Genomic DNA, 1,271 nt, shown 5'->3' with positions numbered 1-1,271 from the left:
GATGAGGGAACATTGTTGAGCTTATAGTCATGCCTTTGCTTGAGGCAAAGTCTATCAGCATTTCCCCATTGTTGTTCGTATTGTTATGTAAGCTATGTTTACCTATGGTTCCTAGGTATTCTAACTCTTTGCCAATTTTTGCGTTCATATCGCCTATTATTAGTTTTACATCATGTGATGGTATTGTATCATATACTTGTTCTAGGTTCTTTACTCACTATTGATGGAATATTGTAGATAGTCATGGTTTTACCCGGATGATTTCGCATCCAAGCATCTTGTTGACTAGCATAATAATTTTTAAATGGTCCATATACCCCAACATACAACGGCTGAAGCTTATGAGAACAATGTGGTGGATAGGACAGCAACACCACATTGTTGTCTTTAGCCATCTCAACAACTTCTATATCCAAATGTGATGAATGATTGTCCAGTAATAGTAGCGCAGGATTTGATGGACATGGTTTTACACTCTTGATAAAATGTTGCATAAAAATTCTGAACTCAACCCCAGTCATCCAGCCACTCTTGTTGCCAGCACCGATGCAATCTGCAGGTCCATCGCGAACAAAATGGTCCCGATATTTAATTCTTGGAAAGATGAACATGCATGTCATCGAGTTTCCTGCTGCGTTTACTGCTACACAAAGAGTCACAAGAACTCCCCTTTCTGCTGATGTTATGGAGCCAACTTGCTTCGAACCTTTTGGTGCCAATATTTTTCTTGGTTTTTGTACTGTAGTAACGCCTGTTTCATCGACGTTCCAAATTTGTGAAGAGGAAAATTTATATCGATCTAACACGTCCTTCAATTTAGAAAAAAAATTATTAACATTGCATTTATTGAACGACGTCGGTCTACTTAGGCTCGTAGCTTCAGGTGTACGTATGGATAAAGATTGGTTGCGTTTTATAAACCCTGATAGCCAATCAACTCCGGCTTTATTTTTAACCATGATTGCGGCATACCAATATTAGCCCAGTCATTTGGTAGTTTTGCTTGGAAAATAGTGCGGGATTGTTGAAAATTGGTATTCATATAGATTTCGAGGTGCTCTTTACGAATTTCAACTTTGCGACCTCGTATCTTGTTCGCTCGAGCCACCATCTTGGAAAAATGGTGTCAAAAAACAGTTTTTTGACCATATCTCCTTTCCGACTCATTTTACGATAAATATATCTATATAATAAATTAAATTAGAGAAAATTTCCTATAATTTATGTAAGTACCTTTTTCTTGTAAAATTAATAGTTTTAGCGTACGGGCG

General features: G+C 37.4%; 1 protein-coding gene across 1 annotated transcript; it reads right to left on the bottom strand.

The window, feature by feature from the left end:
- Window positions 1-218: 218 nt before the first annotated feature.
- On the bottom strand, window positions 219-620 carry LOC135803011 (uncharacterized; the record flags this gene model as incomplete). The annotated part of the gene is made up of 1 exon (XM_065316643.1): window positions 219-620. A coding segment is annotated over exon 1 (402 nt), but the record flags the coding sequence as incomplete, so codon positions are not given.
- Window positions 621-1,271: the final 651 nt, after the last annotated feature.

Source organism: Atheta coriaria, unplaced genomic scaffold (assembly GCF_025399875.1).
Source record: "Atheta coriaria isolate IRGN ID8LTWV9N9 unplaced genomic scaffold, Caltech_Dcor_3.1 contig_123_pilon, whole genome shotgun sequence".
Lineage (NCBI taxonomy): Eukaryota > Metazoa > Arthropoda > Insecta > Coleoptera > Staphylinidae > Dalotia > Dalotia coriaria.
Note: the sequence above shows the minus strand (reverse complement) of the source record. Positions and strands in the feature narration are given on the sequence as shown.